This window comes from Atractosteus spatula, chromosome 13, assembly GCF_055471065.1.
Source record: "Atractosteus spatula isolate fAtrSpa1 chromosome 13, fAtrSpa1.hap1, whole genome shotgun sequence".
In the NCBI taxonomy this organism is placed as follows: Eukaryota; Metazoa; Chordata; class Actinopteri; order Semionotiformes; family Lepisosteidae; genus Atractosteus; species Atractosteus spatula.
In genome coordinates this window covers 38,472,234-38,493,094 of record NC_142718.1, presented here as the reverse complement: position 1 = coordinate 38,493,094, position 20,861 = coordinate 38,472,234, and the positions used below count along the sequence as shown (strand labels likewise).

Below are 20,861 nucleotides of genomic sequence, written 5' to 3'. Positions count from 1 at the left end.
ATAATTTCAAAAAGCTCAGTTCTAAAGGATTGACCAGGTCTCTGTGTTGGTATTTTGTGGTGTTGCTAGGCTTTTTTTTTAAATTTGAATTCAACATCTTTGCCAGGAGGTCACTCATAGATCACTGTGCACACTTAAAAGAGACAATATACAGTATGTAATTCCAACTAATCGATTTAAAAGATAATCTTATAGGCTGCTGTTGGAAAATGGGATTCCCAGCAGTGGCTTTGGATAATCCATGTGAAACAACCAAGCTAAAAAAGGTGCTGAAGTCCTGCTGACAAAGGTTTAATACGTTTTGTCAATGCAATAACAGAAACAAGAAATCCTGGGGTGTCTGGATCCTTGGTGAATATTTTTTCTCACACTGTAAAATACAAGCGCTATGTTGTCACTCGGCCGTATTGAGAAAACTTGGATTCTACCTGACAACAGGAACAGCTGTTTTACAAGACACCCCACTGTACTCTATTAGTACAGATGTCAGCAGCCTAACAGTTTCATGATATTTTATAAATTAAAATCTGAATCTGTTCTCTAATATCACAGTTATTTATGTAAGTTCTGCAAGATTACAGAAAAGGTTACTGAGCTTTACAATAATATTTCTTACATGAATTACTATTTTCCTAAGCAATCATGAATTAGAGCCTGATTATTAGTTAATTTATTTATTATGGCTGATTGGAGAGTGAATAAGGTACGTTATTCCTGCTATATTAGTGTTGTGTTTACCTACTAGTACATAGATCTGCAGTCTCCTGTCTAAAGAGCTATCAAATCTCAGTGGAAAAAATGGAAGATACTAGTGTTTTAGGGACACATTAAATTATCTAACCCTAGCAACCCAGCGTGGAATCTACAGTCAGTCCTTTTAAAACAAAAGAAATCTTACAAATTTACAAATCTTACTTTCTAGCCCATTGGGTAGTTAATAACTCATTGATCCAGGAAGCAAGAAAAAAAGAAAAGAAAAAGAAGCCAGGGTACCAGGGTATTAGCTTCAACAACATGGCTGGGTTTTAAATATCATAGGCTCTGTGTGTATCTGTGTATCTGTGTATCTGTGTTGCTGTTGCTGTTGCTGTTGTTGTTGTTGTTGTTGTTGTTGTTCGATTCAAATTGACTATTCCCTAAGATCTTATTTCCATATAGGTGATACTCCAGTTTGAATAACTGTTTTTTGTGCATTACTTTATGCAGTGCATTACATGTAATAGACATCAGACTTATTGGTCGATAAATTCTTGGTTCAGGTACTGTATGTCACCCTTTACATGGATTGGGCTGCCATAGTAATTCTGCAGTCCATGAGCACTGCCTCTTTCTTGAGTGACGGTGACAAGGACTTTAACTCTGTTTTAAAATTCTGCTCTTTTGCTTTAAAAGTTTTTGCTTTTTAAATGCATTTTCAATGCTTAGTGTACAACAGAAATGAAATATTTTAATTTTACATTGGCAAATTACAGACACCATCACTACGTATGCTGTGCAGTCTGCAGATCTACAGAAGCACACAGCCTGATTTCAATTAGCTTAACTGTTATAGCATCTGAGTTTGCTGTTCCCTGCAGCTATTTGACTGATGAGCAGCAATTTGTTTGTCCAGTTCTGAGCTGGGCAGACTCCAGGGAAATACAATGAAAATGCATGAAGAAAAATTCAGCTTACTTTAAATTCCAGGAAAATGGCCTGATGGTGTGTTTGAAGTACAATCTTTAGTAGCAAACTTCAATTGGCCAATTCCAATCAGTTTCTACTAGCAACCATTTAATTGTAAGTGGGTTTCAGAACATTTTAAGTGCAATTGTAATTACCCATATGGCAACATCCCCCACATTTTAAACACTGCCAAACGCATAGTGTATTTGGAAAAAAAAACACAGAATGACATGTTGACTTAAATGTTTTTCTATCGGAGGCCATTTTTGTAACTTTCAGCATAGTTGAAGTTTGTATAACTCTCTTTGTCTCTAGTACAGTATGTGTACAATATTTCTAGTATTCATACAGGTAAGTCTGCAGGGCGATAACAGACTTGGAATAATGGAAAGTAATGCAGGTCAAACCCTAAGAATAACTGGTGTATGCATGTGTGCGTCTGGATTTTCTCAAGGCAATTGTCAGGGTTGGGCTTGATCCCTGCAGTGTTGTCACCTCTCAGTCAGTGAAAGAGACCACTGCGCCAGATGGCATCTTGAAGATATGGAGTCACCTGGGAATGTGAAACCTCATCTCAGCTCATCTACCCCTCTTTAATAATGCCTCAAAACAGGGTTATACTTGGAAGGAGGGCAAACACAGTCATCTCCAATTTCAGAGTCAAATTTCAGAAATTATGTTCTTTTAAGTGACTCCTTTCCAGAGATTATGTTTAGATGTGAACTCGTTGAAGCCCGTTAGAGAAATGCTTCCACCCCGCTCAGGGGTACAGCCGTGTGGGCTATGATGGAGACAAACAGCTCTCAAGCATTTGAGAATGTCAAACTGCACATGTAAAAGATGTAGTTTTTTTTTCTGATGACAACTGAGAAGGTTGTTTTTACTGTGCGCAGAAATCTAAGAGCTTACAGGTATACAAATGTTCATTAAAATCCTTTGCTGAAGAATTTACGAGCTGAAAGGAAATTATCTTTTCCTTTTTACTCTCTTACCTTACCATATAAATTTGAAACCTTAATTCTCAAGTAATATTTCATTTTATTGTGTGATCTTAAAAGTGTATCTGTAAGCCACTAAACGTAGCCAAAAAGACGCATATCTGTCTCTAAAATATAAAAAACATTGATGAGATGCACTATAAGTTTCATGATTTAGGAGTCTTTGATCCGTTCAAATACTAACTTCATAATAGGTCATCTGTATTTACAAGATACAGTACCAAAAGTAATTTTACTTTGCCCAGCAAAAGGGGCATTTAAAAAAAAATGTTTTTTATACTTAATATATTAGTAAACATATATGATCTTTTAAACATATAAATCTGTCCTGATTCAAGAGAATTACTGTAGTACTCAGTATGTCCCAAATTATCCAAAGGAAGATTCAGGATTTTCGCATCTCGTGGAATCAAGTTATATGAATCCTGTCTCTAGTGACACATGTGGCTTTGTTTCTACAAATGGGTCTAAATTCTATGGCTGGTTAATCACACCTTACATGTCTAAATATTTGTAGTTATCGTTCCTCAAGTTCAAAGAGATGTAAACTGATTATGCACCACAACTTCCAAGTAATTTTGTCATTTTTGTCAATCTACATATTGAATCAAAAGTACACTTGTTACATAGCAACTTACATTTTAAATTTGGTATGTTACATATTTGGTGGAATACATTGTAAGCACACTGTACATTGTAACTATTATAATGTAGGCTGCTACTCCTTTATTAACGTGTTGCACGCTGAAGGTGTCCTGATTATTTTATGCTGTGTAATTCTGTTGATTAGGATTTAACTGATTTAATTGTTTTTGATTTTGCTTGGACTTAAGACTTCAGTTTAGAAGCTGAAATATATCTGTGTTACTGCTGTACATCTAAAAGGCTCAGACGCGTAATTAATCGTCTAGCTCCTTTAATTTAACACAGTGAATTGCCATTATACTGTACTACTATTGTGAATGGCAGACCAGTCCATACTGTATATTAACTGTTAGCATGTCTGTCTGTTTTTGTTTTAATAACAGGAAACGAAGCAAGTGGAAGAGAAGAAAGAAGGGCCTAAGATGTCAGACTTTTCTAAAATCTCCCTGGAGTCTCTTAACAAAATCAACAGCAACAGTGGGCCCTTTGTGGAGAAAGAAAGGAAGACTATCAACAAGGCTGATGGGGCAAAAGATGAACATTGCAGGACTGAAGAAGCTTCTTCAAGTTGCTCTGATAAGCCTGGTGTGGACAATCTGGAATCACTGAGTGATTCTTTATATGACAGCTTTTCCTCTTGTGCCAGTCAAGGCTCCAATGACGTATAAAGATATAGAGACATGCAGGTACATACGGGGGGGTTTCTTCCCTGTGGAGCACTTAATCTAGAAGGAGGAGTTGATGGAATTTAAAAAAGAACATTCCCAGTGTTGCAGAGAATGAAAGCACACTGTAATTGTCACTGTAAGAGCAGCAATATTTGAAATCTGCATTTCATGGCAGAGTGTACAATTTCTGAGATTTTGGGAAAATTGCACTGTTATAAATACTGTACAAAGATTCCTGTAAATTCAAATCAAAAATATATTTGTAGCAAAATGAAAGAAAGCAATAAATATTATTTCGGTGCCATCATCTGAGTTTACAGATTTGTCTAAAATACATGGTTTGTTAACTTATCTGTAATTACGTTTAAAATCATTCATATTTTAATAGATGTAATCTGGTTTTGGATAATGAATGAGGCAAAAGAAAAATCTCTTCTGTGGGTCGTAGATTAACTGTTAAACAAGGAGGACAGCAAATACAGGAAAACTTACTGGCAGATAATATTGATTAGGCTATAGTTATGCATACCCACTTCCCTCACCTGAATGAAAATCCATAAAAACTGAGTTCTTTGAGAGCATGATCTTTATTTTCATTGTTGCCGATATAAGATAGTAATAGATAATAAATCAGAAAATCACTATAGGCTGCTGATATTTATAAAACTGAGTTTATTTTTACAGTTTTTATTTTAAAGGGCATTTACTTTTATAGACAGTTTAAAACCAAATTTGAAAGAAAGACAAAGAATTTGTTTGACTATGAAACTGAAGCACATACTGTGCTTCTCCTAAATATAAAAAACCAGAGAATCAAAGGAAGTTAAACCAATTTTGAAAGGACGAGCTTCCATTATTTTTTGGAAGAATGATTGACAGCAAGATGTGGCTTTCAATCGTCATTTAATGAACCTGGCTGGACCAAGTGAAAATATTTGTTAAAGTAATTCGGGTTTTTAGATTAGAGACGTAAGAGATTACTTCAAAGTTAGGGTAATTTTAAGGAGGGTGTAGTGTAATTGAGGTATACCATCAATAATTTCAAATTTACTAGTTCAGAAAGACTTTCTTAATAACAGTACAGCTAATGACATTCAGATTTTCCAATGCACAACATAGTGAGGTATGTGTACTCCAATTTACCTTTATCTTAAAGAAATACTATAAACATTTTTATACACTGGAATTTTCACAACTGTACTGTCAGGTCAATGTGAAAAAGTAGGGATGACAAAGTTCTTAATAAATTTGTATAGAATACTTTTTATGCAGAATATATTACTAGCTTCTAAACAACAGTGCAGATTTGCAGCCGAATATCGCCTCATTTCATTTTCATTGTCATTTCTATTCTGTTTTTATGTGTAAACAGTGCTCTTTGAAGTGCTGTTTGTTAATAATTCTGTTACAAGATCAGACACAAGCCATCAGGGACTGATAGCATGCACAAAAAAATAGATCCTTAAATTGTAAGTGACAATAGTTGCTTTGTAAGCTGTTCTTTGTCTTGAACAGTTCTTTTAAATTGTTCTGTTTTTGTTTTTTGAGAAACCTGAAAGTGTGAAGGTCTGTAAATCTTTTATTTTAAATTGTTGTTCTGTAAAAACTATTAGCACAACCAACATCACCTTAACTCATAATGTTTTGGGTCTTGACCAAAATCCACATATTCAGTATACAGATCACTTTAACGGTGCTAACAAAGAAAACACACTGTATTTCATTTTTTTTCTATGAAACTGTGTTCATATGTAAGGAGAGAGTCTATTTCAAATGACAACTGTATTTTTCTAGCTGTGATGTATTTATACCTACTTTTGTATATGCAACTGTAAAGTAGCGTATTGTATTATTTCTGATTTTTTCCATTATTGTTAAATTTTAAGATAATATGGTACCAACAGTGTTACTTTGGTAATTGTGCAATTTTTTGCTTTTACAGTAGAAGTTTATGCCATATTTTATGTAATGATGTTGTCATAAATAAAATAATTTCTGTTTTTTTTAAGTTTTAAAAATGTCTGATTGTAATTGGAAAGCTGTTTTATTGTCGTTCAGTTTTTTCAGGATATTTAGGGGAAAATGTATAGCTATATGTATATATAGATATATACATTATAACTTGAGAATGTGAAGGAGAGTGTCACTTAGTTACACCAGATAACATCTGGAAACGTACAGTATGAATCATTACAGAAGGACAATAAAGACATAGATAAATCTTCAGTTGAATAATACTTATAATTCTTAAATAGTTTAATTTACTGTACGCAGTATGTTTTATCCAAGGGGATATCAGAGTACTTAACAAATAGACATTTCATCCACCTACTGAAGTGTAGCCCCACTTGGGTCACGTGAGCCATTCTGCAACAAAGCCCCACTTCGCAGCAGATAGAGTGGAGTAGAGAGAAATTACTTCACCAGATGAATCAAGGAGGAACTTTAGGAGAGGCCTGATTGTGTATGACCAGAATAGCATTTAGTCTGAACAATGTGGCTGGCACCTGTACAACAGTGCTATTGGTTTTGTTCCTGGCCTGGTAATAAGGACTTTGCTTTAACATTTCATCCAAAGGACAGCATCTCCTCCAGCAGGTGTCCCTAGCCGTTGGTATGAAAATTCAGATTCCAAAGGGATGATCGGCCCCTACTGGTCCACCAACACCACTCACATCCGCAACCTACTGTAGTTTTCCATTGAGGTCTCCGCAGGCACTACTGGCCAGCCCCAGTCTTGCTTGGTTTTTGTGGTTCTATGTGATCAGCCCACAAGGTGATGAAGTTACTGGCAGCAAAACAATGTTAAAATGGAACTGATCGTTTAGAAGCCTATTTAGTTAAGGTACTATTAGCATAAAAAGCCACATACATCTTAATAACCAGAAGAGTAATGTGGAGCAAGATTTTGAATAGTAATACTTTAATCAATTCATATACTGTACTTCAAAAATGAAGTACAATGAAATTGAATGTTTTCTCAGATATAAATTGGTTTTCTGTTTAAAAAGTTTTAAGAATTATGAAATACTAAATCAATTAAGCAAAAACCATGCACTATCTGTGATGCTGAAGCCTTATGGTTTATCATAAATGACATTATGAGCTGCTCCGTGACATTAAACAAAATTCAGGCTGGCCACATTTGGCTGGGGGACAATTTGTCATTCTTTGGCCTTAAATTCAAGTATAAGCAAAAAATGATCCTTTTCTTTTTATAAACTCATGGTGTTTCTTCAAAGATTACCATTTCTTATCTCTGAGATACAACAGCTGGGCCATAACTGTTTTTTAGCAACTTCTGATTATCAATAGAAGAATAATTAAGCTTTGCATATGGAAAATGTCTACAAGTATCAATAAATGTTCAGTGATTTTTCTTACTTTGTTCATTTTCCTTCTGTCTGAGCAAAAGACAACATTACCTTGTAGGAAACAATACTGTAAATGGTATATCTATGAAACACTAAGCTCTAGCAGAGCATTGCTTGTAGAAAACAGAAGAGACAACCAGAAGAATATAACACATCTAAATATTTAGCAAGTGAGAGGGATGGTGGCGTGAGGGGTTTGCATGCTCACCCCCATGGGTGGCTGTGTCTGACAGGCTGTTCTCCATGGCCCTGCAGGGGACCGGCGTGCCTGCCCAGAGGTGGAGCTGTCCTGTGCTTCCAGGACAGACGGTGGCTTGCTGTGACCCTGCCCCGGCCGAGTGGCTAACATCACTTTATTAGCCCTATACAATTTCTTGCATTAGGAATTCATCTTTTCACATAGCCCAGCTTGCTCTCCATGAGACACACAGACAGGGAGAGAAGCTGGGGGGTCAGAGCGCAGGGTCAGCCATTGTACGGCGCCCCTGGAGCAGTTGGGGTTAAGGGCCTTACTCAGGGGCCCAACGGAGTAGGATTCCTCTGCCAGCTGCTGCAACCTTCCAGCCACAGGCGCAGATCCTTAGCCACAGAACCACCGCTCCACCGCTCCAATATATATAATATTTTGTTATTATAAATAAGATAACTGTACTGTTGTTTAAAGCCCATCTTCTTGAGTGAAGCAACGTGCATTGCTTGAGATGGATGGATGGATGGATGTGCAGTATAGCGAATTCCCCGCCTGGAATTCTCCTATATTACTTATTGGTTCCCTGACACATACAGTACGTTTTCTTACCTTCATTCTCGGTTTTAAACCCTCATGCCTGGGTAGCATGAGCGTACAGATGTTGCAGATGAAAATAAAAATCAAGAAGGTGGGCTTTAAACAACAGTACAGTTATTTATAATAACAAAATAATAATACCTCTGGGTGATTTTTAAGAAACACTAAGTGTTGTGCAACAGCAGAACACAAAACACAGCAGAAGCCAAAGGAGAGGAAAAAAGTACATAAATTAACTTACTGAACCCAAGAGTATGACTAAATTGTAATCTAAAAACTTTTGTAAAAAAATATGGCTTTTAAGCAGGTTTTTAAAAATGCTAACAGTCTCAGAAGCTGAACTTTGAGTAAGAGACCAGAATCAGAACATCTGAGGTTATAGTCTATAATATAACTCATGCAGTAACCCCATAAGATTATTGTTAATAGTATATTAATTATGCACGAGCAAGCAAACTTCAAGATCCATTTCAGATTTCAAAGGGAAATAATATAATTTAGTGGATACCAGGCATGTGCAAATGCAGGGTACTTCAGATTAGCATGGGCTGCTAAATTCTGGACATACTGTACTGAAGCCTGTTTATTGTAGTACCTCAGAAGTTCCCCAAGTAGGGCATTCCAATATTCTTGTCGTGATTAAATAAGTGATTGTGTCAATATTTCAGCATCAGAGCAGTCTGAGTAATGCAACACAGATGAAAAAAATGCAGTAAACACAATTAAAATGACAGCAAAGGGTTAAAATAACACCAAAGTTCCTAAACTCCATAAAACGCCATTTGATTTTTTGTAGAACTGCTTTACTTGCACAGACACTCTTTTCACAGACAGCTGTTTCAGTGAACTTGTATTATATTGAATAATTTCAGACTAATCAAAACCCTCATTTTTCATGTGGAGACATGCAGGATCATTAATAAAATTAATGCATGTTTGTTACAGCTGCTGTGATTTTGTGAGAAATGTCTGTATGCTTAAATTTCATTTTAGTTTTATTTTTATCCCTTTATATGTAAAATAATGTTGCCTTTAATTTAAATGATTTATACTTACAGACTAACAAACACTAAAGAAGGTTTGCGCCAACAGGCCAGTGCTCTGTAGGAGTGTATTAGACAAATACTGTAATTCAAAGTATAATATTTAAGCTTTTATGATCATAACAGATGTGCTGTAACTCCACAAAAATAAATCATGCTTACAGTACATGCAAAAGAGCATGTAAGCCAACAAGAGTTTTGCTTTTGCCTTGCCAAAGCAAAACTAATTAACCTTAGTTAATCCAACGTTATCTACCTTTTAAACAAAAACAAATCAAATAAAAGAAAGTTTGCACAGCCCATTAAAAGTCTGAGATGTGTGTTGCAGCCTACAGTTGTTTTTATTTTTAAATTATGGGTTTTCTTAGCAAGCTTACTGAATGGGGTTCAACCTACTGCCTCAGCTGTCAGTAATTAGCAATCACTCCTGATGTCATTTCTTCTCCTAAACAATATAAATACCTACGTTTTCTCCTGCTCTGCAGCTGCCCCTTGGTCACTCCTCACTCTGCAGGGGAGTTCCAGCCTCCTCATCCTCTGGCCTGTAGGTCAGGCTTCAACCAAGTGGGATAAGCCAAATTTTTACTAAACACGCCATAATCCTTTCAGTACTCTTAATTCTTGGGTTTTATTATTCATAATGAATCCTATTCGGAGGCTGGAATTTTCATAGTCACCCTGTAAAGAAATGAGTAAGTGGCTCTTCCATGTTAGCCATAATTGGTGACATCTTATCTAATTATTATGTACAGTATATTTCTATAATACCAATTTGTAAAACAAATAAGATCTCCTCGTTTTAATTTATTCCACAAATAATGTAATATAAAAACAATTCATTGGCTGCAGGGCTACAATTAAAGTAGCAGTGAGCAAGTACAAGGTAGCTCATCTTAAAATTCCAGGATGTTGAGCTGTGTGAGGCTTGGAATTATGAGATAAGCAATCCTACTAAAAAGTTTCAACTTATCAAGCATTTAGCACACAAACTTGCTGCACACCATTCACTACAAATGTTGCTTTAAATAACTCCCTTTGTGTTCTCTATGTGCTTGGTCTCTATTTTCAAGTGTGACTGATAAAGTGATCAAAATGCATTATTTACCATAAATGAGATACATCATCAGTAAATGTGTGGTTCACTGATTCCAAGTGCCATACACTGATGACAAGGTGAATTGAGAACAGGTATGCTGAATGTCACTGCTATGGGTGGAGAGCTAAGACTAGTGTATTTTCTCAATTTCAGATAAAGCAACCTTTTCATTTAAGGCTGCTGTACTGTATGTGACTAATGTGACTGTCAAAATTCATCAGAGGAAGGAGCTTGAAGGCCCTAGCATCAGCTATGTGGATATGATTTATTTAGCTTTATATTTTCTGCTATATACAGTATATGGTGCCTTGCAAAAGAGTTCACCCCCCTTCCAATGATGTCCCATTTTGTTGAATTAGAAATTATGTAAACACATTTTCAAGTGAATAGTTTTAATTTTCGACGAATGAATGCCCAAACTAAACACTTTTATTGGTGAAGGAAGTTAAATGTCAGCAAAAAATGGAAAGAACAATCAACATTTTAAGTATGTTGATAGCATGAACATGACAGCTTTTTGCTATGACAAACCCAGATTAGTTCAGGTGCAGAAGAATACCTTGATAAGTTGCACAATTAGTGGAGTGCCCTCTGCCTGTGTGCAATGATAAGGTTCACCCGATATCAGAATAAATACACCTGTCTCTGTAATTTCAATCGAAGTTTCACCCATGAAGACGAACGAACTCGGGGATAAAGCTTTAAAGGGTTGCAGACAAAGAGAAGAGTACAAAAATTCAAAGTTACGGATTATCACTATTTCTAAATCTGTATATATAATTGGAATTTCAACAAGATTCCAAAAGGGCTGGATGAACATTGGTCTCCTCTCATTTGTATCTGTACTTGTGTTCTTAATAAAGGCACCGTTGCAGGGCATGGTACTATGAATACTGATTAGCAGAAAAGTTTTTTTCAAGTTAAACTGAATGAGCTTTCTTGTGGCTTTTGATGTGTGATTTTATTTCTAGGAAAAAAAGATAAATATACTTCTATTGACTAAAATATGTCTTGAGTCAGTTCCAAAAAAAAACCTAAATACGGAAGGGTTATGAAGAGACTGTACGATCCACAAGTAGTGGATAAGAAATGTGCCACTACGATAGTTAATTTTTATTAGCAATTTAAGGACATTAAGATCTCAGCACAATTTGATCAATGATTACACATCATTCTTGTTCCCTAAAATACTGTGTCTACATGGTTTAATAGCACGGTAGACTAGACCAAAATAATGACTGCATAAAGCACCTTTAAACAATACAACAGCAAAAAATAGCACGCTTGTCATTTTTAGCTTGTAAAGGTGATAATGTCAAGGTCACTGTGCGGTCATCCAGAAAATGAGGTCTTGTGGTACAATACAATCCTCTTCTTTCTGCAAGAAGCCCCTTCTGTGCAATACTAATGCAATTTAGCTAGTAAAAGTCTCTTGACATTTGTTGTACATAAACTGTATGATCAGATGTGTCTGGCGTACTATATTTTACGGTTATACTGTATAAGTAATCTTATCGATAAGAACGTAAGAAGGTTTACAAATGAGAAGAAGCTGTTTGGGCCATCTAGCTTGGCTGGCCAAAAGAAGTCAGGATATCGGCTTCAACAGCTTAACTGGATACAGTAGTTTGTTCTATACTGTACTTCCACAGCCCTTGGAATAAAGCCTCCTGTTTTTGTGTTCTTGTGTTACACTAACAGACTCTAAGTTCCAGACACAACATAGCCTATAAATGTTGGATATAAAACAAACATTTTATTCATTATAAATCTTGCACATTCATCCGGCTCTTGTACAAAGCAAATTGCTTCTTAGTAAAACACAGCTACCTGCTACCTTATACCATATATGCACAAACAATCGAAAACAAAACTGAGGAAAGGTGCTCCCATGTATTTGAAAACTTAGTTATTTCAATATACTGCATCTGTAGCATTCTATTTTTTTCTAAGTGCATTGTTTAGACACTTGTCAGATGTCATTAATATGACAAACATTTACAGTGTAGTCATTGGGAAAATTGCCACATTTTAAACATGATTTATAAGGTGCACCTTGCTTCACCTAGCTTGGAAAAATCTAATAGTCTCAAAAGGTACTTAATCATATTGACTAAGCCATACTAATCTACAGAAGTAAGTCACGTAAATCCCTAAGGCAGATTCTGCCACTTCCTGATAATTCTGCATAACCTTCTAAAATGTAAAGAGAAAATCCCGCCACCAGTAGGACCCCCTCAGTAAAGTAAAAACACTTTTAACTTCAGCCTAATAAAATTTTTTTATTTTGTAATGTCTGAACTGTTGCTTACTTTCTTGTCCCAGTAACACGGGGACCCCTACAGCACCCTGGTGTGTTTGCATGATCATTGGCGAGGGCCACTCCTCTAATCAGACATGTAATCATGACATGTAAAAAGAGAAGTGGCTCAAAGGGGATCAGGTCGAAGGAGTCGGTTTGCACTTCCTCATTCTCCCCTGTGTGCGGTCACGGTTTTTCATAGCTGTAAACTGAGTTGCGAATAACACTGTTGGTGATTCGATATCGGGTGAGTTTAATAAAAGTAACTTCTGATTCTAAACTTAAAAAAAGAAAGTGTAATTTACTGATAAGTTCCCAAAACCCATGGAAGTTTGGTTATTTGTGTGAACAACCATTCTAAAGAGGTTTAAGAAAATAGTTTTTAATTAACAGAAGTTAGGGAGGAGGACAAATTCTAGTTCTCTACATACTGTATACATAATCACTGGCAGTCCACAACTCTTCAACTTGCACTTCTCTTTTAGCACTCCTCCTTTCACTGCACTCCACTCCACCCCAACTGCACCCTTACAGCTGTCTCCCTGGTTCATTCCTTGTAAGTGAGGGGGTTCTACTGAAATGTTAGAAACCAGTACATCACATTTTTGCATATATTTCTAACATACATAAGTGGGATGCAGTACACCCTTTGGTGTCACGAGAGCAGTTTAATCTCCGTTTGCCAGCAGGATTCAAAACTTTTCAGATCTTACTGAAAAAGGTATCACTGGAAAGTAGAGCCCATCACCGTCAGTAGAAAGCAGGGGGAAAGCAATAGAAACAATTAAATGGCAAGATTTTGAGGCAGTGGTGGTGGATTTGATTACCGGTAGGTTGGGGTCAGCTCTTCTCTGAAATGCCCCATGTCTAAAATGCACAGCTGCTGTTGCTGTTAATTGGGATATTGTTTGGCCCAGAGATATGGAAAGGTCATTTCACTAAGAAACATGTTCAAGGATGCACGTCTTTCAGGAGGATGAAGGCTGTCAAATAAAATAGCACTGGATTCTGAGATAACAGAGCCATGATTATGGAGAATAAAAGAAATTCCCTGTCTTTGTGGCAGACTCTACTGTACACACCATCTTGCTGGGCCTTTATAATTACAAAGCAAATCCAAAACGATTATATTTGTTATTTTAGGAATTATGGAATTATCCATATACAACCTGCATGTGCCAACTCTCACTCATGTAGAAATGACCAATAGCATGAATTCGGGGAAATATGGATGACCTCTGTTCTTACTAGTTTCCCTAGTAAAAAGACACGCAGTTTTCTTACTTGTGTGTTACAGATGATGAAACAAAATATCAGAAAGACATTAAATGAAATGTTTTAATTAAGTTACTATTAGAATATTATAAAAAAAGGATTTTCCATTCCATTGCACAGTAAATGTCTAAATACATTTCAAAAAGTAATACTGTATGTTTGTATGTTACCTAAAGAGGTAATGTGTTAATTTACTGTTTAATAATTCACTCCAACAATGTGACAGTTGATTGCTCAAGATTGTACCTAAACAGAATTAGCCAGCACCATAATGTTCCCATAATAGGTTTGGTCCAGAGTTTAGGAATAATTTACTTTGTGTTTGTTAAACCCACAGTAAAGATTTTTAGTTGCATTACACCAAAAACATTCAGTGAATCATCATCAAGTAGAAAGTCTACCTCTATTAATATGCTTTTTATCACTTTTTAAACCCATTTTAAGTAGGATAGCTGTTTGTTTTGTACTGTACATTCACCATTCTGCTGAAAAGAGTGACTGGACATCTGAACTGGCATTAGGTATCAGTGCTAATGCTTTACACAGGTTGATGCAGAGTCAAGTAGCAAATGGAAAATAAAAATTCTTTTTTCTTTGGTTAAAAGGAGGTCTAGTTATGTAGAACGTGAGTGAAAACAGTCCTTTAAAGTGGAAGGTCTTTCTAACCTTTACGAGTGACAGCCTGTCTGAGGCAATGACTTCAGCCCTGGCTTTTAGTCACTGAATAAAGCACAAGTCTGCTCGAGACGAATTTGTGTTGATTCAGCGTTTAAATAGAACAAGCATGGAAAGTGTCAAGAATAGTAGTCTTTTAGTGCATATGAGGTAAGAAGTAACAGTGTATACATTTATTTTGTGATCAAATATTTTCTGAAATGACCTGGAAAGTTGTTAAAATAAACATATCCATGTACAGTATATATATATCAATCCCAAAGCTGGCAGAAAGAAAAAAATGTTTTTTTTTAACATTGTAAGCAGTATACAATGTAGCAATCACCTCTGTCATCACCTAACAGGGAAATCTGGTGCACAAATGAACTGAAATTAATTTGCAGTTCAGCTTTTCCCATTACTGACAGACGACAGGAAAATCAAACAATGATTTAATAACCAAAAACGAAGTAAATTAGGCTGACATCGTCTACATGTCACAGTCAGTCAAGATACACTGTGTCTGATACACTTGGAGGTGCAGAATGTGTGTCTACAAAGGGGTGAGTGCTCCCTATGGAAAAGCTGGATTGATGAACTGCTCCTTGCACTGAACTGAAGGGTAATACCTGGTGATTCAGTCGCAGTTCCGAAATTTTAAAGAATGAGTGTTTGTGTCCGCTGGGGTAGTTTTGCTTGTTGTGCTGCATGTCAGTAGCCACAGGGACAGAAAGCTTAATCCCTGCAGGACAAGCGGAAAATTCCACATACCCACAATCCTTCCATCATTTGACTGCTGAATCTTGTGTTAGCTGCAACATGATGAAATGCACTAGGGGGCTGCTTGTAATGCATGAATGATGCTATTTTAAGTGGAATAAATTAGATAAAGCCTCTTCCTTCTATTTGATACAACAGTCTATAACTAATTATCTTGCATTACATGACATCATACAAAGCGGAGAATTAAGATCATAACTCTTACTGTGTAATAACAGAGATTGTACTTTAGACAACACAGCATAGTGCTTGCTACACTGCAATGCATAAAGCCCAAGATTTCTAGTTTACAATTTGTGATTTGATTGGCAATGCAATCAGCTTTCTTCTACTTCATCAATTATACAATGAAGTGAGAGAAAATCTGGGGACTGTGGAAAGGATCTGGCAGAGTGCTGGAGTCCACAGCACCTGCCTCTTCATGAACTGAATTGGAGTTCAGGTGAAAATTTCAAATGATAATTGTTTCGCTCTGAAAATAATGAGCCAGTTAACCATCTTGGCCGGTTATCTTTCCTTTAAGAGAGATGTCAAAACATTCTTTATGGTTCTTCCATGAACTCAGGAAAAAGAATTTCTGCTTACAAAACAGATTTTATAGAAAGTTGATCAGGAAGATATTTAGACCCTAAACACAATTGTTTAATTATGGCATTTATTCAGCCCCCAAGCCACTTACTTCTTTAAAAAATAAAAGCATTATTACAACATCTTATCACCTTCACATCTTGCTGATTCTACTATTTCTCGTAATAAGATTGTGGCAGTGAGACAGGTCTACCCTGAGGGCTACATGGGGCAGGAAAAAAAGTATTAAGCTTAGTGATTGTGTTTACCAGAAAAAAAAACAAAACAATAGGATACACTTTCAAGCTTTTTGTTTCAATGCAGAATCTTCTGCACTTAGTGTCTTTGCCTAAATGACTCTTACACTTAATTTTAAATATTTAAATTAAGAGTAAGTGAAAAACACTTTAATTGCATTTAGTCTGATATCATTTGACACCATCTCTTCCCTACTGAATTGGGGGTCATAAATCATCAATTCAGTAGCCCAGTCAAATTTTACTTGATGTGCCTTGATGATGAATATAAAGGGATAGCATGCTTAATATTTTAATGCTTGGTGTTAACTCACCCAGCTGAGGAAAGGACATAAGGTCAGAATTTCTTGATGACACGGTGACCAATATTGATATGTGAGCTTTGTTTGATCACGTTGGTTTGGATATGCAAGGAAGCCCAGCTGACCAAAACAAATGAGGAGGCAAGAACAAAGAGACTCGTATGGCTAACTGTGGATTCGAGCTTGATAATGAGAGTTCCCCACGCTGGTCCGTTTGCGGCAACTGAATGGATATGGACGGATTCCTCATGGAACCCACTACAGAAAAAAAACAGAAGAAAAGAGGGGCAGATAAAGAGATATTCTTAAAGAGGTGGTCCTGAAGAAAAAAATACCAAGTAAAGAGATGTTCTTAAAGAGGTGGTAATGAAGAAAAAAATAGCAGGTAAAGTGACTAGGAATCCAGTGCTCATGAGAGGCTGTGAGCAGAAGCCTGTGTGTTTGGGGGAGGGGATAGTTGAAGGCTGACACCACAACAGTTGGACGCCAGCTGAGGGGGGGTAAGACGGTTATCAGCTAGGGCTGGAGACGGTTGAGAATGGAGCAGCACAGGCCCAGAGAAGAGTGATGACGTGCACTCTCATCATCAGGGTGATGCAGTACTCATCCACGACTGGGGGAGGGGGAAGGAGGACTCCTACAGAGAGGGCAAAAACGAAGACTGGGAAATGGGGAGATGAAACGATGAGGATAGGTTGGGGCTGTAGGTGCTGTGAGTTGGACGCTGGACCAAAAACAGAGAGTGATGGGGATAAAGAAGATGAGAGCAGAGCAAGCAGGGATTCTGGAAAAAAGGGTGAGAAAAGGGGGGGAATGGGAAAGAAAGTATCTGTGGTTGTTCTGGAGTTCGAGGGAGGAAGGATGGCATTAGGAGAACTGGAAGAACAGAGCAGTTCTCATGGCGGGTGCAGATGTTTTCTATGAGGGGGTTGAGGTCAAAGAGCTGCTTGTCCGACTCCTCTTATTGCTTGGAGGAGGTGAATGAAGGTTGGATGGCCGAGTCCTAGACTGCTAAAAGGCCAGCAAGTGCAAGGAGATGATGAGGTGGGAGCAAAATGAGGAATGTGGCAGAAACGTAGGAGGTCTGACAATACTAAGTGTAGAAGATGTCTGTCTCTGACGAGACCAAAATGCTGAACAAAAGAAAAAATGTGCACAAAAGTTGCTCTGCATATGACATCAATAAAAGTATGCATATAACATAAAAATAAGTGCAAGACTACAGTTTGATCTCCCGCTGAACTTCTGTTTAACAACTCCCCATCTTGTGTCACAGCCTTCTCTCAGAACATTTATGTTAGCACGGAGATATAATGCATTCTCTGAAAATTATAAAGTAGAAATAGTTATCAATGTGACCTATTCAGCATCACAAAAAGCTATATCATGATTTGAGATTCACCACTGTGCGTGACTGGAACCCCTGGCAAGCTGCTTTGAATCAGACAGTTCTGGTTTCAGAATACTGTACTGCTCTTCAAGCCTTCTTTCAGTCCTTCTCTGGATCAAAGAACCCCTTGATCAGATTGGTTTTCACACCATATACAGGACAGACACATTTAGGTTTCAACAAGATTTGAAACAAGTCGTGCCATTTCGTACAACAGAACATTAATTTAGAAATATATCCATCAGAATACGTACTGGCTGTTGTAGTCAACACAATTTGCATAGAGAGATTAAAATGAGATCTTGAAGCTTCCCAAATGAATATATGATTGTTTCGCATCTGTCTCCAAGGGCTTTAAGTGCTTTCTCATGTCCTGGTACTGTTGTGATAAATGTTGGATATATCTTGTTAACTGATTTTGTACTTCATTCCCATTCCACAGACTCACACAGAAACTGAAAGTAAAAGACTTTGCTGCCATGGTGCCTTTAATCCAGCCGATATAAATAAGTAATGTGTTACATAGCCAGATTCAGCTGTAGAGTCAATGTATTTACTTTGAAGCCTTATACAGAAAACCTACCAATAAATGACAGCATATCGTTTTCCTCATGCCCTGAATTAAATTTTCAAGGTCATGCTCCAAACATATATTACTCCACCCAAAGGCTGTAAATAAATTATAGGTGTCTGTGTGACGGAAAAATTCCAACAACTATCGATACAAACTATGTAAAATACTTTGTATAATAAAGTCAGAGTCATTTGTTTAAACAAGAAACGCATTATTGATAACACAGAATCCATTAACTCAGTCAGATTGGTTGCAGTGCAATAATAAAGTCCTTCCTGAGCAATATTCACTGAATGAATATTCAATATTCAATAGAATAAGTGACTCCATCCCGTAAACATACAATTTGTCCGCAGTTGTATAAAGTGCAAAACACTCTATGGAAAATATGTTCCGTCGCGACTGTCAGTATTTGACTGTATATTCTTATATATCTATTTAACGTGTGTATGCCTTATGCTTTGGTTCATCTGAAAATATACAAATTTGCCAGACAGATTATTAGGTTTCTAAACCTCAAAGTTCAATGCTATCAGAATTATTATATAATAACTTTGTATAATCACTTTAAATCACTTTGCTTCTTTGACAGTTAAACAAGTCTACTGCATGTACTAGTAAGTACTGTATCTTGATTTTAGCAGTTGGTGAAAAGCTTTTTTAGAGACTTCTGTGAGTCTTCAAAAAGGTCACAGAATAGTCCAAAAAGTGAAGGCCATTAGCCTAAAGCTATGCATCATGGCAGTGAACGTTGGTTGTTTTATAGCCTCCTAATTTCCTGAAGTCGTGTATAGAACTAGATGTATGAAGTATCAAGTCATCTGTGTATGGTAATCCTGATTGATTAACAAAATGTAGGCGTGACATGTGAGTGTGTGAGTGTGTGAGAGGTGTTTTTTCTTTTGCCTTCAGTGAGTCGTGATGAAAAGGTCATTTTTGCAGTGCACAAATTTCCCTACAGATCAACTTTTTAATTGTAGTGAAGAAAAAAAAACATTACATTGCTATTCCCTTATTTCACTTGTGTAGGTTTGTTTTTGATTGTACAGTAGGTATACATTAAGTTAATCCACAGAAAAAAAGATGGCTGTTATCCACAATGGCTGGATAATAATCTGTTCTGGGATTTATGTACTGGTTTGATCTTGCATGAATATTTTAATGTTAACGAGAAAAAAAGTTATCATGAATCAGACCTCATCTGCTCAACTCCTTTGCAAATTAATATTATAGTATGCTATCTTTTGTACTGCAGAACACACAAAATTACACTGGGAGGCCTCATTCAAATAGCTGTCCTTATTCTGTCTTCTGATGTTCCTGCCAGGCTTATTTCTTCAAGAATTTAGACTTTTTTTTTCCTATTGGGTTATTTAAACCGGTAGAAGAACTATGATTCAATGAGACCTCTTTGATATCCCTCTACATAAACGTTTTCAATATCATACAAACTGGCACTACAAACGTCTTTTCAACCTGTGAATGCTCTTGCATTTATTATGTGCTTACCGTAGGCTATTAATTTACTGTGTTCACTACTGCTTTACAAAGCAGATGGATTTATAACAATTAGAGTCTCCTGATGGGCAATTATGCGAGTATAAATATAAGTAATTAATTCTGCTAGTCATGAATGACTTTCAAATACGCGGATATACTGCATTCCTTGTAATATTAAACAAAACTTATGATAAAGGTACATGAACAAAAAAAATGGGTCAGGTCTTCCAACGTTTTTTTAACTTTTGCAGTACACAGATCCGAGATACTTTTGCAATTAATAAACCGACTTTCTTGGCTCTCCGATGAGTGCAGGCGGGGAAATTCACAAGCAGGGAATCCTATGCGCTTTAATTTTCAAATGATGCGGGGCACAGAAAAACGTCCACGATAATCTTTACCTGTTCTCCAGCATCAAAAGAAAAAAAAAACGTTTGTTTTTTTTTGTTTCACCAACAACCGGCAGGCGCATACGGTATGAAAATAAAAACGGCCAGATGCCAACTGTAAGAGCCCTCCACCTACAAAAGAGTTGCGTTAAAACTGTATACACTTTACCTGTAAAACGTACAATTATACTCGATAGTGTTATGTTCGCATCATTGCTGCGTCCACAGCACCTCTCTGATAGCGGCTGGCGATGGAGAGAACTGTGTTATTCAGCTCAACACACTAGACACCGGTTTTCACATGATAGGAAATCGACTTCTTGCCTTAGAGCATTTGTGCAGGACCGTCGTGTTGGGAAAGTCGTGGGCTATTTTTAAAATAATTATTTAAGATTTGATCTTCATTTTCAGTATAATGATTTAAATGGGTAATTATAGATGGGCGGGTGTAGCCTGCTTTGATCCAACTATATAAAAGCATTAATTTTCCCTGTACCATTATCTCGCTGTGTTCTTTCTCATCCTTCATCGGGCATTTCAGAAATCTCTACCGCATAAAATGGATTATTCAACAGGAAAAAAAACATATTCTTTT

The 20,861-nt window shown here is 36.7% G+C and overlaps 1 protein-coding gene across 1 annotated transcript in view; it reads left to right on the top strand.

Moving 5' to 3' along the window:
* LOC148822385 (nck-associated protein 5-like) overlaps positions 1–5,994 on the top strand; it is a 131,562-nt gene extending 125,568 nt beyond the window's left edge. The window contains exon 17 of the mRNA XM_088930520.1: positions 3,692–5,994. Coding sequence (XP_088786646.1) covers positions 3,692–3,976 — 285 coding nt within the window. The 3' untranslated portion in view covers positions 3,977–5,994. The remainder of the gene's footprint in view (positions 1–3,691) is intronic.
* Positions 5,995–20,861: the final 14,867 nt, after the last annotated feature.